A 14,071-nucleotide genomic window follows, 5' to 3' on the forward strand; every position below is an offset into this window, starting at 1 on the left:
GTTTCACACAAGTTTTTGCCAAAAAACTTTGGAAACTCGTCTTCATTTTCCCATTTATTTATATTATGAAATTTTTAGAGACCGGATAGGATTATATGCACCGAAAACACCTGATCCAAGCTCCTCGTTCCCTCGCTTTTTTTTCCCTCCATTCGTCAACAGGAAAAGAAAAGAGGGAAAATCAAAAGTCACCGAATAACAAGGAAAAGGAGAAAATCATTTTTCTATAAAAATATTAATTATCAATATTACAAACAAAAAAAATATTATATATAGATACACGTACATACATATATATAGCCCTAAATACTTGTAATCCCAAAACCTCTGCTTTCGATCGCTCCAACGATTTGGTTTCTAATCGCGAGTCATCACGGTGGAAGATTTTATCAGAAGAAATTTGAGAAGAATTATTAAGAAAATCTGGGATTTTTCCCCTGAAATTTTCGGTGATCAATTTTAAAAAATAGATGGGGCATCATCGGCCGACGACGAGAAGTAAGAATAAGAGGAGCAGGCCGGACGAAACTGCTGAGGCGACCACTGAAAGCTTTAGGTATAGATGATTTTCTTTTGATAAAGAAACGTATCTTGCTGACTATTTATTTATTTTGTTCGTCATCGTTTCTGTTAACGTCGAATGCGTTCGTAAATTGTTGCTGCAAATATATGCTAGCGTTATGCTGGAAAAACTGCGAGAATTTTTAGCGAAGGTTTGATTTATGTGATCTGAAATTTAGTGCAGTATAATTTATATTTTCACATTGGTATTGAAGAGGCTGCATTTAACTCAGGCACTGTAATTTCCTGCCTGATTTTAATTTTTGTGTGAAAGTCTACCGATGAAGAATGAAAAAAATGAGAACTTTAGTCTGACCAGTGCAAGAAACAGAATTTGACGTTTGTGTTATACCGAGGAAGAGATTTGAGGCGCGTTGAAGCTGAAAAGAAGATTTGCCGACTAGTAGCATATTGCATCTAAAGAATTCAGTTTGTTGCAAACTCTTTATATTGAGTGTGAATTGTTTTATATTTGTGTAGGAAAATTATTTTAACTAAAACGGTGACAGAGGATGATGTGCATCAGTTATATAATGTCTGGAGGCCTGTTTGTCAAGGGTGTCGTGTGAACTCCAAGGATAACCCCAATTGTTTCTGTGGATTGATTCCACCTCCCAATGGAAGTCGGAAATCTGGGTTGTGGCAGAAGACATCGGAAATAATAAATTCTCTTGGTCCCGACCCATCCAAAGACCTTCGTTCATCATCCAGTACACCTGCAGGCCTCACAAATCTTGGTGCCACTTGCTATGCTAACAGCATACTTCAATGCCTGTTCATGAATAAATCCTTCAGGGAAGGTGTTTTCTCTGTCGAACCACAAATTCTGGAAGGAGAGCCTGTGTTAAATAACCTTGTTCGGCTTTTTGCAAAGCTCCATTCTAGTAAGATGGCTTTTGTGGATTCAGCACCATTTATCCAGACTTTAGAACTGGATAATAGCATTCAACAGGATAGCCATGAGTTTCTCACCTTGCTTTTTTCTTTGCTCGAGAGATGCCTGAGCCAGTCCAAGGTTTCCAAAGCTAGAACCATTGTACAAGACCTTTTCCGGGGCGGCGTTTCTCATGTGACCAGGTTAGATGTATTATCCTGTTTTTTTGTTTTATTTTATTTTTTGTAGTTTAACATACACAATGCCAAGATCTTTCTTCTTGATATTGGCATATACAGGTTCATAGAAGTGGCTCATAAACAGAAGATTTATATAGCGCGAAGCTGAAAAAAAAAAGAAAGGTTGGCATCAGTTGAGTATGCCTAGAAAGGATTTTTTTTGTTTTTGCTTTAGAATTTCTGACCTAAGCTTTAGCAGTTACAAAGGAAATGGAGTGCGAGCATAGTTATTAAAAGCCTACGCTTGACTGCGCGCCTAGGCGATAAGCGCAGCCAAGCTCATCCATATTACCCAGGCGCAACACTTGAAACAAACGCGCTTAATGCACACGCCTTTGCCCAAATGCGAGGTATTCGAGAGGCGTAGAAGCGTGCGCTTTAAAGAAGTTGACTGATATTTTGTAGGTAAATAAAATTAACTTAAGCCTAACCAATTTTGAAGCTCAGTTAGCAAAACTTATGGTTATTTAATGATATAAAAACCCTATGGTCACTCATTTATGCAAGAATTTTTTATGAGAAAGTTCAGAAGTCCTTTTATTGTAATCTCCTCCTCATTTTATTGAACACGATTATCTACAATGTCTCAGCTTCTTACACTATCACCATTATAGATCAAATGATGTTTTTTGGTTAAATAAGAAAAGATAAAAAAAAACTAAAACAAAAAAACAAGAAGATATATTTGAAGAGAGATATGGGTCACTGTGACACAAATATGTTTTTCAGCACAAGGTAAGTCTTTGTCATTCAAGAATCTAATTTCTTCTACTATCATGACTCACCATTGATTTGGAAGATGATTATGATGATGATGATGTAGTTGAGGATGATGAATAGGAATTTGATAATTCAGATATTTGAAGTATTTTTCCATAATATTATATGAATTTATGACTTACTAATTAATCTTAGACTATTAAATTTTTTTTTGGTTATGATTTACGCTATATTATCTATTTATGGATTTTATTTATATTGTTTGTGAAAAATATTTAATTTTTATGTAATATTGTAGTATAAGTCATTTTAGACATATTGAATTTTAAAATTTATGCCAAATGCGCTTTACTTCGATAAAGCTTGCGTCACGCTTTTCGCCTCCGGCTCCAAGATATCCTATCGCTTAGTGCGTTTTGCGCTCTAAGTAACTATGAGTGCGAGAGAGAAACATCTTGTTAACACAAGGATATGATATGTACTCGCATTTGATGTGCTGTTGGAACTAACAACTTTGCCAAAGCCTGAGACCAGATTGTTGTCACACTCTGAAGTCCTTTACGACTACACGCTTCTCAACTCACCTACCTGGTCTGAATAATGGCCATCATTTAAAGTATCTACTCATCACCGAATAAACTTGTAGGCTAATAGTACTTTCGGTCCTCAAAGTAACCCCTCTACCACATTTTATATTTCCCATTGCTCTCTTTACTTTGCTGACTTTACTTTGCCTACGCCCACCAATAAAGTAATGCTTGCAAATTTTAAGAAGAGGGACGGAGGAATCTGCATAGAGACTTTTTGCCATTTGACTTCGCAATAATGCAGTGTCCCTCATGTCAGGATTTCCATAGATTTTTTAATGTTCTTTTTTTTTCCTTTGATTTTTGTTAATAATTGCATAAGATGCAAACTTCATACATCAAATGTTCTCTGAATAGTTTGCTTATGCATCAATTATCTTCTCCTATTTTTTCCCATAATTGTACCATTTCAGATATTTATTATTTTATTTATTATTTATTAAAGTCTTGGTAAAATTTCTATTTTATTGTAATTGACTGTGTAGTTCGCAGTGGAGCATTGGCTTGTCCATATATTGTTTTTTGTTTTTCCAATAGTTGCATTTGTTTGTAGTGAAATGACCAAGCCTTTCTTTCTTTTTTGCTCTTGTCAAATTTAGATGCTCGAAATGTGGGAATGAGTCTGAAGCTTCATCAAAAATTGAAGATTTTTATGGACTGGAGTTAAATGTTAAAGGTTTGAAGAGTTTAGATGAGAGCTTGGACGATTACTTCAGTATAGAAGAGCTTCATGGGGACAATCAATTTTACTGTGATGCATGTGCTACTCGAGCTGATGCTACCCGCAGCATCAAGTTGCGTTCGCTGCCTGCTGTTCTAAATTTTCAGCTCAAGCGTTGTGTATTCCTTCCAAATGTAATAGATATTGCTCACTTATGCTGTTTCTTTTCAATAAACTTTCAGTCATGTTGGTCACTATTCTCTGAAACTGTCTGCTCATTTTTTGTTGAATTCTAATTGGCGACGTCAAACCTTAATCTGGCTTTTGGTTATGTTCAACAAGAGTTGCCTCATAACACAAACCTTATATTTACTGTAAGGCTCATTCTTGTCTTTATATTTAGGGTGACAAGGACTCATATGGCACTTGATGGTTAAGTTTCTGTTGCTAATGAAATGCATGTTCTGAATTATTTGATCTTCTTTATTTATGCATCAAATTTCGATTTTTTCTTTGCAGACAACAGCAAAGAAAAAGATCACCTCTCTGTTTCATTTCCCTGGAGAACTTAATATGGCCCAAAGGCTACCAGACTGTTCGGAATTGAATTTGGTATATGATTTGTCAGCTGTCTTGATACACAAGGGCTCTGCTGTCAATAGTGGCCACTATACAGCTCATGTTAAAGATGATAACACTGATGAATGGTGGGAATTTGATGATGAAAACGTCTCAAACTTAGGTCAAGAACCATTTGGGCCCACTTCTTCAATTTCTACTGTTAACATTGGACAAAATGAGCCAGTCGACTACTCATCTTCTGTGAAAGAAAAGGACACTCTTCTAGATGATAGTAATATGAATGTCAATCAACCGCACTCTTTAGAATCAAATGGTATTCATCATTCAAAAACATTCTCATCTGTTGATGCATACATGTTAATGTATGCTCTCAAGGCTTCTAACAGTAACAGTCAAAGAAATGCTGCACAGTCTCTCGGACACAAAATAGAGAGTGATAGTTCTCTAGTTTCACAAGAAACTGATGGTTCTCTTCCGTCCCATATTTTAGAGGACATCGAGCTGTCGAATGCAGCATATCTTGATTCTTGTGAACAATACAAGTCAAAGAAGGAATTCATGTTAAATCACATTATGGTACGTCGGCAAGAGGTGCGTTTAGTTCTTTCTAAGGCTCCAGTTCAACCACTTGAAACACCTTACTTCTGGATTTCCTCCGACTGGCTTCGTCATTGGGCTGACAGTGCCATGCCTTCGTAAGTTGTAATCTCTTTGTCCTGATATTTTGTTTGGAAGCACGCCTTTTGATTAAAGTTCCCCATTCAAATTTTTGAGCAGAAACATCCTTTCAATTGGATGAAAAACTGAGTGCTAGTTTAATTTTTATGCTAACACCCTTTGAATCATTTAACTTCACTTATGTTGCTAATGGTGTAAAATGGAAGGAAACTGAAATAGCTCTGTAGCTGCAGCCTATTTAATTTTTGGGTCTTTTGTGATTTATAGAATGGGGTTCTTTCCTTTCAAACTCTTAGCTTCTGCAATATAATTTTCATTCGTAAGTATAGGTAACACTTACGGTATCACCTCCAGGGACTTCGTTATGACTTTTTAATTGGAGAGGATAAATATTGATCCCAAAGTTTTTAATGTTTGCAGGATTATTGACAACACCTCTATTCTATGCTTGCATGGAAAGTTACCACTATCAAGTATCAGCTGTGCGAAGCGATTGTCAGCTGAAGCTTGGACCAATTTATATTCTCAGGTATCATCGTGTGGCCCCCTCTTCATGATCAACTATGCGATGCATTTTTAAATGCGAGATAATTCACTTGGAATATTTATCTGAATCAAATGTAACTCTTGTCAGCAAATCTAATTTGTTGCTCTTGCATCAGCTCCTTTCTATGAGTCCAGCATTCTTTTGTAGTCTTTAAAATTCCTTCTAGTGTATCCATTGCTATAATATTCTCTAAAGCTTTTGAATTTTTGTTCTGTTCCTTCACTGACAAATTTAATATTTTTGGCACAATTTTAGTGAACAGGGTTTATCTACTTATACAAACCAATTTGAGAGTGTTGTCACTTTCCTAATAAGACAATGAAAAATACATGAATCTTGTGATGCCAATTAGTTATAATCGGTTACTTTGCATTTTGTTGACTCCAATTTTTTTAGCTTTCATGAGGTCAAATAATGTAGGGTAAGAAATACATATTGTCTTTTATTCTGAGATTTTGTTTGGATAATTGCATAAACATTGGGATGCATACTTTTTGGTATTGACTCTTCTTTTCCAATTAATTGACTCCTTAATATTTCTTCATTAATTTCGTTTGGTCCCTTCAGTCACTTTCCTTCTAGACGCTTGCAAGAAATCATGAGTGCCGCGTATGTATAATTTTTGGACCTAAAACATGAATTCAGATCAGGACTAACGTGGTTTCTGATTCGCATGCACACACTTCAATCCTCGCCTCTTTGGGGAGACAATATCACAGGTTATGTTGAAAATTGGAGTCATGCCGGGGCAATGTTGGGTGTTGGATGACAGTTACAAGAGTAGTGTTGAGAAGTTGCGGTTTTACCTAATATTTCATTCAGTCAATTTGCTGATTTATATTTATGGAAAATGTAGAGAAGTTTGAACGTTGATAAGATTATTTTGAATAAAATGTTGTGAATTTATGTATTATTTCTCAATGATTATCTTGCAAAAATGAAATTCTCACTATTCTGGAAGTTTCAAATGATCTTGACACGTCGTCGTATTCAAGATTGCAAAATACGTTTTTACCGCTGCTTCTAAGTTCTATCACTAGGTAACTAGTTATTTGTATGATTATGTGTGTTGCATGAGGATTATAGAATTGTTAAAGATTGCATCATCTTTCAGGTTTAGTATTTTTTCTTCTTGTGCATGTCTCTCTTCCTAAACATAGTTCTCTGATTGTTGTGACAAGTATGGTGGGGGTCCAACATTGACCAAGGATGACTACTGCACTGACTGTATTTTTGAGATGGGACGCAATATGGCACGTGCAAATGTCTACAGGGATCAGAGATTATTAATGAAAGAGCTTGCAGAGGCAGCGCTTTCTGGGGAGCATTTAGATGGCAAGTTATATTATATCTCCAAGTCATGGTATGTCCTATATATAGAGAAGGGTTAACTTGGCCGTCCACTCAGTATGTCATCCTATATCTGTTCTTTTGTTTTTTGTTACAATTCTAAGGGTATATCTGTGGGTTTGTGCTACTTGTCCACCTGAATTGTGACTCAGATTTTGATGTTTTACATGTGTTTTAAGTACCTGCATGTATTATTTTCCGAATTGTGTTTAAGGAACTGTTAAAGTGTAAGAATCGAAAGTAAATTGATATTGGTTAGTGAACAAAAAAATGCCAAACTAGAGAAACACATATAGAACTCAACTCTTCCCTAAAAAGAGAAGAAACATATCTAACTTTATTGCATCTTTATAAACAACTGTCAAGTTTATAATTTTAGACTACCTACCTGATTCCGATTATTGTTTTGACATAGGAAAAGTGAAAAATTACTATTTTAGGATATGTCATATTCCATGACTGTTTCCTGATTTATGTTGTATGAAATAATCTAGAATCCTGTCACAATAATAAGGGAGATGACTTAATTGAGAAAAAACAAAATAAAATCATTTTATAGTTAAGCCACGAGTCTTCTTAAATAAGAACCATAGTTGGTTGCAAGAGCCCATCACTTTTTTTGCATGCTAAGCCAATAGTAATTGAAATCATATTATGCAGGGGAGGATATCTTGGTATTCGCTGATATGCTGAAGTCTAAGGAACTTTTCCTAATTCAGTTGTTTTCTCCATTTTGAAAGCATCCTCTAGGCTTTCTTTATTACCATTGTGTTTTGCCATTCGGCATGAGCTGATAGCATTAGCTGATTTTTTGGTAATGAATCTTGGCCTCTGTTTTTTATTTGCAGTTTTCTTTTTGTGGTTGTACTTTTCAGGTTGCAGCAATGGCTACGAAGGAAAAACATAGACTTGCCTTGTGATGCAGATTCTGGACCGACAGCTTCGATTAGGTGTCCCCATGGTGAACTTATGCCTGAAATAGCTGCTGGTGCTAAACGCATACTGGTGCCCGAGAGTCTCTGGATGTTTTTTCAAGAGACTGCTATGGAAGTGAAGCCTGATGATTCTGTGGGTCGTTCTACTTTCTCTTCTGAATCTGAACCATGTGCCACATGTGGCATTGAATTAACAGAAGCAGCGTATTCGGAAGACAGTTTAAGGTCATCCAAAGTATTTTTTTATGTTGGAAGGTGTAAATGTGTTTATTTAGCTTACTTGTTACTGATGCTGCAGAGAGTTCAAGTTGAAGCAGAGGCTGAATCATGAAAAGTTATGCATGAATAAAAACATAGCACTATGTCCGCAAATAAAATACTATTTAGTTCCCTCATCTTGGCTGACAAAATGGAGAAGCTATGTCAATGCTGGTGGGAAGAATGCTTTTTCTGCAGAACTTGATGCACTCAACAGTGTTGTTGATATGCTGCTATGTGAAAAGGTTATCCATGACTCTGTATTGATGATTTTTGTAAAAAAAAGTACCCGACCAGGTTAACGGAACTTTATTATGGTTCTTTTTCTTTTTGTACATTTCTCTATTATAATTAAAGAAATTTTATAAGCCTCGAGTGAAGAACCTTTGGGGTTATTTAAGTTGTCCCCTCTTGTAATTATCTTCAATAATTTCCTTATGCATGCATCTATTGATACTTAAAAAATATGTTCCTAGTAGTTTTGCGGTTGTGAGTTAAACTAGAGATAGGCAAATCGATTCTTGACCTATTTCTTTCTATCTGATCATTGGTAGTATGCGTACTGACTTCTGTCTCTTACTCTTTTCTTTATGTGAATCAGCACAGTAAACTTCTCGGAAGACCACCTGAACTCCTCTGGAAGCGGGACCTTATTTTCCAAAAACCATCTGTTGTAAGTCTAAGCTGCAGTTACCATAAAATTCTTCTACTTTGAATACCGTGCCCATCTTTCATTTCTTTTCCTACTTCTGTGATTCATGAGCTAATATATTTGAAGTTTAATGTTTTTTAGAAATTCACATTTCAAATCTGTCATCTCATTCAGACATGATTTCGTGTGTTGATATCTTTTTTTTGTAACTTGTCTAAGTTGCCGACACCTTCAATAGTCTAGTGCTACATTTCCTATTTATGATCTTCTATTTTAGACAGATGGAATGACAATCATTGCGGAGGATGATTGGAGATTATTCTGTGAAGATTGGGATGGTACGGAGTCGAAAGGTATTTCAGCCAAAATCGAGATTGACAGTGATGTGAGGGATGATAATATTGGGACTTGCATCGATATGTCAATTCCGGAGGAGCATCTACATATAAATGATGGAATGCATAATGGATCATCTCGAAGGCTTCTTGTTAAGACTTCTCCGCAGGTGAAATTAAAATCTCATCCTTCATTTGTATGCCTAACATGAAAGAGAGAAATTATTTAGCTTGTGGGCCCCTCCTTAATATCCAGCCTCATCCCTCAAGTTTCCTACCTGATAATGTACATAATAGATGCAATATTTGTCATATTTTATCCTTAGTTTCCCAATAAAGCCAATTACATATGTGTACTGCATATAACAAAGCCAATGCCACATATCGGGCTGCCATAATTTGTGCATATATCTGTTTGAATGTTCATTTGTGGGATATGTGGAGAAGTAAAACAAAACTCGTTATGTTGTTCTTTCTATGTATTCCTTATTTTTCTTGTCAAAGTATTGGTAATTTAATTAATGTATGCGTTAAAAATAGTATGTTCGTTTAGAAGGTTTGAACTGAGCCTTCCGCGACATATGTATTCAACTCAGCTGTGGAATATTTCATTTTATCAAGCATCTTTCTTTTTATGTAGGTTTGCGAGGAGTGCATTGGCGAGAGGGAATGTTCTGAATTGATGAGAAAACTTCATTATTCCAATGAAGATATATGTGTTTGTTTAATTAGTGGCAAGGAACCTCCAAAATCAATCTTGGAAGCATCAGGGAGCATTTCAGAACCTAGTCGCCGAACTTCCAAGCGCTCAAGGAAGTCAACATATGGAAACTCTGTAAATTTGAATGTTTCCGGAACCACATCGGTTTACCAGCTGAAGATGATGATCTGGGAAACTTTTGGGGTATGATGTTTATATACTTTTGTTGTTCTTTCTGAAGTTAGATTTTTTCCCCTCAAATTTGATAGATGCGTTGGTGTACCAATGCTTCAATAGCTAGACTTGTTTGAATTGAAGATGCATCTGTCATAATGGTTAAGTTTCCCTATCTATTGTTAGGAAAATTGCATTGGAGTACAAGAAGCAAGGTCTTTGTGTGAAACAGCTTGTTTTTTGTTAACGAATTCACAGTTGTCTGTATTCGCGACAGTTGTGGTGAGTTGCAATTAAATAGAAGATGTTGACAGGAAGATCATATGGAACCCAGTGGAAGAGATCACGATGAACTAACTATTTTCTAGGTCGAAAATTTGAGAGTTGCTAGATGATAATGTCATTAAAGGTTCAAGATAGCTGAAGTGAGCCTTAAAATCCAAGGTCTGAATAGTCGTTTGGATTATTGGAGAAGTTTGGCTGATTTAAAGAAGCTGTTTTACATATACTTCAAACATGTCGAGAAGCTCATGAGATTTCCAAAAATTGGATCAAATTTTCTTTTGCTAGTGCATTTGAATCTTAATTATTATGATGAATTCATATAACTAAGCTGACAAAGCTTGTACCTCTTGTCAGCCTAAATATTTTCCTGGTTGCAATTAAGTCTCTAGATTTTATAGGCAGGTGGTGAAATAAGATTTGGTTTAGGAATTTCAGAAAAGTTATGTTTTGCATTTTCCTTTTATTGGTTTGCTAAACCCCTTAACACTGATCTCACTTTCTATTATTTTGTTGGCGTTGAAAAAACATGGAAGAGCAGGTGATGATCTTAATTCTCTAAATTTTTATGATTTATGTATCTCTAAGTCATGTATGCAATTTATATTTCAACAGAATCTGAAATAATTGATGGTGAAAGGTCCATTTGTATTTGTTTATACCACAATTATCTTCTAATATACAATTTTTTATTTTCACTGCAGGTTGTTAAGGAAAACCAAATACTCCACAAAGGTTCCAGGGTAATCGACGGGGAAACAGCTTCTCTTGCTGACATGAATATTTTTCCTGGAGACATTCTATGGGTGACTGATTCAAAGATTCATGAGAATCGGGATATTGCCGGTAAGATGTAGCAACATCTCAGAATTGGTGAAATGATCCGTATTGTAGTTTTTTTGAGAGTTGGAAGTTTAAGTTACTTGCAACACTTTTCAGACACCTCAGCACAGCCATATTTTACTCAACTCAGCGTCGTCACTATCTTAGTATATTGCATGGGCTCGCTGCATTTTTCAAGGCATGCCGTTGTTTCATGTGCAAGTTTCCTTCAGATGTTAACTTTCTAGGTGTTATTTTTTCCAAACTTAAGTTGGATGAGATTGCATTTAAATTAATTTCTTTAAACGAATAAAGGCTTAATAAATGAGTTGAAACAAATGTTATACTTTGACCATTGTGTAATCAAACTTTTGAATTGCCTGCAACTTAATGCTTATCTAGCAAATCATATTATATGGGTTTAATCTATGCTACAGTGGAAAAAACACTCTTCTTGTAGCATACACAGCGATATATGGGTTGTACACAGTTGTGTATGTTATACTTGGCGTTTCTTCTGATGTAGTATGGGTTATAAGATATATCCTATACTTGTCATCCATCTGTGAAGCATTCCAAATCGATTTTTTAAATTATTTTTGCATCCACTTGAATAAAATTCCAGTCCATAATTTTTAAGATCTGATTTTGGAGGGCCACTTCATTCTATCAACTTATGTTTCTTCACCTAGTTAAATGCATCCAATTGTCTGATTACTTCTACTATTTCTTCTGGTTTATCTATTTTCAGGATGATCGTTCTTTCCATTTGACCCATGGATTTTTTCTTTTATTTTTTTCTTTATTTTTACCTTTAATCAAAAGGTATAAATAATTGATTGTTACAACACTAGAATGTTAAATGATGTTGGGCGTAAGTGAATTGAATGATTCTATGGTTTAGACTTTGAGTTCCTTCTTCAGTTTCCTTTGGACAAGATTGGATCAGTTGGCTCAATTAATAAATTGTCCTGTTCCTTTTAAAAAAATTAAATTTAGTGCTTTTGATGACCTAGTTTTCTTATATTCAGATGAGCTTTCCAACACAAATTTGGAGGTGCACGTTGCAGAAGAAGGTTTTCGTGGTACACTTCTCACATCAGCTATTTCATCTCAAGCTGTCTCTGAAGCATACTTGAACTATTGAACCTTCCTTCGGATTGTGAGGGGCATCATCATGAAATTTTTGCTATCATTTCAGGTTGGATCCTGCAGTTTTTATTTGCATTTTCTATCTCTTCTTTTTTCATATACTTGTCATCAAAGTGTTATTTATTGTCTATTGAGTAGCTCTCTTAATAAAATGGAAGAAAAAAACCGTTATTCTTGACTCACTAAACAATATAGCACGGTAGTATCACAATCTTTTGCCACTTTGTTATTGCATTATTAATTCCGTTTTAGTGTTCCCTTAGACAAATCCTGATTTTAAGTTGACATGCTCTAGGAAATGTGGAATTTACTGCTTTAAGCTATTTCATATGAATCGACTGTGGCATTCTCTTCAGTTGATGTCTGAACGGGAGCCATCAAGATCAATAGACATTATGTTGATATTTCTTCATTCTTGATTTCTTGCACAACAGCATGTCATCCGTGATATCAAATGTCATACATCATTTCTTACAATTTTACAAACTTTTGAATGCTCTCTAAATTATAAAATAAAAATTGTAGTTTGTGCTTATTTTCTTCTAAAATAAAATTGGCTTCTTAAATTATTGTTGTACACTTTTGTTGTATTTGGTTTTGAGAAGTTGATTACCGTACCTCTATGCTTCATTAAAGCGTTTGTTTTGATTAGCCATATTGTTTTGGGAATAATTCCAGCATAAAAGCTGTCTTTTTCCCTTGATAATTTGCTTCGAAAGTCGGCAGAGCATCCATTTCTCTGTAAATTAAGAATATATTGTTTGGTTGGACTGCCTTGTATTCTATTGGACTGGAGATTTTATGTTTCAATGTACTGGACAATCTCGAGCCTCGTCATTTCTGGAAACCTTGCCATCTGAATTCAAGTTGTTCCTCCAATAAAAACGAGCAAATTCTCAATTATAGCATAATCGCCAAGTTCATAAATCAGATTCAAATGTGATAATCCTACGATGGCCTTAGCTGCTGTTAACATGGAGCTGAAATCCTCTATGTAACTTGAATTGTTGAAAAAACCAGTAGTTTAAGGAGCATGAGCACAATGTTAAATATTTGAGGTTCTTAAAGTACTGTAGCTTATTGTTTGATTTGTCAATCACGGTTTGACTGGAAAGATCGATGATTATGAAGCTTTATATTTAATGTCAGAAAAATGGCGAAGTTTAAACATAATAACCATGAATCTGTTGTTGTGCATGTTATGTATATTTACTTTATGTTGCTACCATAGTTATCCACCTCTACGACTTTCTTATTTCATGTTTGGTTTTCAAGATTTGTTCAGCTGCCATTTTGACTGAAGAAACAGCAAGCAAAGCCCTGTGTACGCAAAGCGCAAGATTAATCTATGCGTTTGGATGTAGGTTTCCTCGTGTAATATTGTTTTGATGTCTTTGCCCCTTGTGTGTTCATCCTTCTCCCACTTTCTTGGCTGCCTTTTCTAGCCTGTAAAAGAGAGGGGTTTGTTTAAGGTCCCATTGATGACGGGGAAATTTTGTATATTTAACTATTATCAATGGCCTAAAATTGAAGAAAATGATCCGTTGGGAAGTTGAATTTGATGTTAAATTCGTGTGTTATTAGAGTCGAGAAATTGTGATAGATGATGAGTCTCCATTTCATATCTACTTTTCAAAACGGTTTTCAAATTTGTATTTATTTTATTATCCCTAATATTAAGGGAATCTATGGATCATTTGGGTCGTGACAAAAAAATAAAAGTCCTTGCATAGTATAGACTGATTGTGTTTCTTTAAATAGTCTATTTTTCTTTCTCCGATTTGAGTTCAAATCGTAATTCATGTGTGAAAAAGTTATTGTTCAAAGTAAATATTATCATCTTCATATATAAAAATACAAAATCTAACACTGTTTTAGAATACTTGAACCATAAAATGATTGGCGTATGAAAGTTTGGTTGCTCTCGACTAGGTCTGCCTCAAATGTGTCGGTGTCTGAATC

General features: G+C 35.2%; 1 protein-coding gene across 5 annotated transcripts; it reads left to right on the plus strand.

Annotated features, from left to right (window-relative positions):
- The first annotated feature begins 289 nt into the window (after positions 1-289).
- LOC140985549 (ubiquitin carboxyl-terminal hydrolase 26) lies at positions 290-13,678 on the plus strand. Of its 5 annotated transcripts, XM_073453391.1 has the most exons (15): positions 290-556; positions 1,042-1,638; positions 3,581-3,620; positions 3,750-3,836; positions 4,162-4,919; positions 5,323-5,431; positions 6,610-6,812; positions 7,675-7,959; positions 8,033-8,237; positions 8,594-8,665; positions 8,922-9,149; positions 9,620-9,883; positions 10,840-10,981; positions 11,989-12,158; positions 13,385-13,678. In XM_073453391.1, the coding sequence occupies exons 1-14, from the start codon at positions 471-473 to the stop codon at positions 12,102-12,104; spliced, it is 3,192 nt and encodes a 1,063-aa protein (XP_073309492.1). In that variant the 5' UTR covers positions 290-470; the 3' UTR covers positions 12,105-12,158; positions 13,385-13,678. The 5 variants fall into 5 exon arrangements, with proteins under 5 accessions (XP_073309492.1, XP_073309489.1, XP_073309490.1 ...); XM_073453388.1 differs by having other exon boundaries at positions 3,581-3,836; XM_073453389.1 differs by having other exon boundaries at positions 3,581-3,836; positions 13,395-13,678.
- Positions 13,679-14,071: the final 393 nt, after the last annotated feature.

Source organism: Primulina huaijiensis, chromosome 10 (assembly GCF_012295235.1).
Source record: "Primulina huaijiensis isolate GDHJ02 chromosome 10, ASM1229523v2, whole genome shotgun sequence".
In the NCBI taxonomy this organism is placed as follows: Eukaryota; Viridiplantae; Streptophyta; class Magnoliopsida; order Lamiales; family Gesneriaceae; genus Primulina; species Primulina huaijiensis.